This window comes from Aplysia californica, unplaced genomic scaffold, assembly GCF_000002075.1.
Source record: "Aplysia californica isolate F4 #8 unplaced genomic scaffold, AplCal3.0 scaffold00381, whole genome shotgun sequence".
NCBI classification, from domain to species: domain Eukaryota; kingdom Metazoa; phylum Mollusca; class Gastropoda; order Aplysiida; family Aplysiidae; genus Aplysia; species Aplysia californica.
This window is the reverse complement of record NW_004797651.1, coordinates 78,089-81,059: the sequence shown is the minus strand read 5'-3', so window position 1 is coordinate 81,059 and position 2,971 is coordinate 78,089. Positions and strand designations below refer to the sequence as shown.

Here is a 2,971-nt window from a genome sequence, read left to right as displayed (position 1 = left end):
AATTTTGAAAAAAAAATAGTAATAATAATAATAATTTTGAAAAAAAAAATAATAGTACGAATTATAATTTTGGGGAACAAAAATAATATGACTACTTTTATATAGCGCATCCCCATGCTCTTCAGCAAGTTGTATGTGCTTTGTAACTATAGTGCATACAGTGCAAGCAGCCATAGAGCGTTCAGACAGTGACAAACCGACATGATCTTTCGCTGTCTATAGCTGGGTACCACTAGAGACACTTGAGAGTGGGACTGATGTGAACAAAGATATATTGCACTTGATTTGGAGTCTACATAATTTGATAAGTAGGCACCACGTCAGAGTAGTCCTACAATGGATTCCTGGAAATGAAAGAGCTGATGCTCTGGCAAAGAAAGGAGCTAGCCTCCCTCAGCCTGAAATTCCTACGAATTACACCACCTGCTGCCAAATGATCAAGTCAAACCTCAAGGAAACTGGATGAATGATTGGGCCATAGGTATCCTCTCCCACGCGTGTGAAGTGAAAAACATTTTTGTAGCTTGCCTTTTCCAAGGACACAACGTCGGACCCCTGATGGGGCTCGAACTTATGACCTTTCAAGTACGATCCCAATGGCGTAACTACTCGCTAGACCACCGATGCAACATGTCGTATTTTTTTGTGTGTGTGGCGGTCAATTGCCGGGCCCAGTGACGTGACCAACCGCCGACCACTCCACTCCGGCCCAGGCACCGTGTGAGGGGAGTACTCAGCCGTGACCTAGGTCTGGTCAAATCCTGCACACTAATCTCCCCTCAAGCTGGTCGATGCCGGACTGAGCTTAACCCTTTTACGTCTTAGAGTTCCTTACTTTATCTATGCTTTCAGTCCCTTTTCTTGTGTCACCAGAGTGTAATATTCTATGTAGATTGTATTGTCTTTGTTCGTTTTTTACCTCTGATTAGGGACTTTATGGTTAGGCGCTGACGTGTGATACGGACACATGCTTTTTTGTTCTTTGCCGTAACAGCTCGGTCTAAATCGGTCCCGTTTTTTCCTGTGGGGTAGAGAGGGTAGGTTAGTGTAGAGTGAAGGATCTTTGGACGTGAGTGTTGCGCACGTCTGTTAAGTGATAGGTAGGCCTGCAGGTTGCTGTTTTCTGTACCTATCTCGTGTGTGTTGTTGTTGCTGTAGTTGTGGTGGTTGCTTCAGGGACCCTTTGGATGTTGTACGTGTTGTGGTGGTGGTGGTTGTTCCAATGGTCAACAAATTCTTGATTTTGAGTACGGATAAGCACCTAGACACGACGTCGTCCATTCAGTTCAGAGTGAGAGAGAGAGAAGAAACGAGGCAGATCTAATTGACTGATGGAGATTGCAGAGGGAAAGAATTTAAGAGGGTACGAACAACTTGTTCCAACCTCCAGTGTGTTGTCTTCACCGTGTGCTTCACACAGGCTCGTTGTTTTTTTATTCAGTTTCAGAAAGAGTTTGATTGATCATTATTGATTTCTTAGCAGACGCCTATAGGAGTTTATGTCCGATGTCTAGTGGTTTAAAACGCTCGAACGTGATGTAAACGATCACTGTATCATAATATGTAGACATTTTAAACCGTGCCCCTGTACATGTAGTCATTTGTGACTTTCCAAGAGTGGGGGGGGGGGAGAGAAAATACAGCAGAAACAGGGAAATATGTGTATATTTCAAACTTCCAAAAGTGAACAAATGTTATCTGAGTTCATGTGCAATATCTTACTGAATGATCTCTATCAAGGCGTTATGTTGTGTATGTCTCTAAATTAAACTTACTTTTTTTGCCCCAATCTGGTGAAACCATCACTCTACCTTTGCTTCCCAGCCATGTTGACTCATTATAACTGTATTTCTGTTCGACTGTTGGTTGATTATTGTTGGTAGATTTCCCATTCAAAAACACTGAACAATAAACCATCAGTCAAACAAAGATGAAGTTATGAGTCCACAAGCTTTTAAAACTGCCACCATCACAATTTCCAATTTGTGACAATGGCAATGAGACTATGTCAAAGAATCTTTGGAACTCACTGGTAATGCCAAACAGTGAAATTCCATTCTCTCACTCGAACAATAAAAATTAAGACCGTCAAAATCAGAACAGACTTGCCAACATCCAGCCTAGCTTTCGTCCAGGAAACCAGTCGTGTCTCTTCTGCGTAGATAAAAAGTAATATGTGAGGCAGCGTGGTGGATTCAGGCTCTCGTCAGTTTTTGGGCATGTAGAGTTATTGTGGTATCATCTTAAAGCTTGTTCACTTGTCTTTATTTGGATGGAAAAAAATATCCATTTATCTTGAATACAAGTCGAAATATTTGCGAAAGAAGGAGGTGGGGGTCACCTGTTTTCAAATGTAAAATTAGGGAAAAAATGGCCGCCAAAAATTAGTTATTTACAAAAACGAAAACTACTCCAAGTAAAAATTAAATAGACTTTTTGTGTTTCCTTAAAACAGGAGGATTACATCTCGGAACTCCAGGAGAAATTGAAGAAACTCAAAGTGAGACTTGCCAAAGAAAAGGTTCGTGAATTGTGTGCTATTTTGACTTTATGTTCTTTCTGGGTATAGAACAGGTTTTACTTTGTACTTGTACATATTGTCTGTGAGCTGAATCCTATATTGAATCTCACAGATATATCTATTTGGACAGCAAGCTGGTCTACTGTTCTTAGCCCAGAAAACAAGATTTCTGTTTTGTTTTGTTTGGGTTTTTTTGTTGTGTTTTTTCGTGTCTGTGTGTTTTTGCTTTTTATATTTAGAATTTTAATTTCGACTTAATATTTTTCTAGCGCATGCAATTGACAATACAGATTAAGAAATTGCGCATAAAAAAGAGCTTTTTACATGTGAACAGATAGCCATCCATAATAATGTCTTTCAGTATCTTCTGTTGGCTGACCTGTCTGTGTAAATGAATGCAAATAGTTTAATTATTATTATTATTCAAAAAAAAAAAAAAATTTTTAAAAT

At 39.6% G+C, this 2,971-nt stretch overlaps 1 protein-coding gene across 1 annotated transcript in view; it reads left to right on the top strand.

The window, feature by feature from the left end:
* Positions 1 to 2,971, top strand: part of LOC101847597 (centriolin) — a gene marked incomplete at its 3' end in the record, with an annotated part of 27,765 nt that overhangs the window by 19,753 nt on the left and 5,041 nt on the right. Inside the window, 1 exon segment of the mRNA XM_013085510.2 lies at positions 2,456 to 2,521. Within this exon segment, the coding sequence (XP_012940964.2) occupies positions 2,456 to 2,521 (66 nt within the window).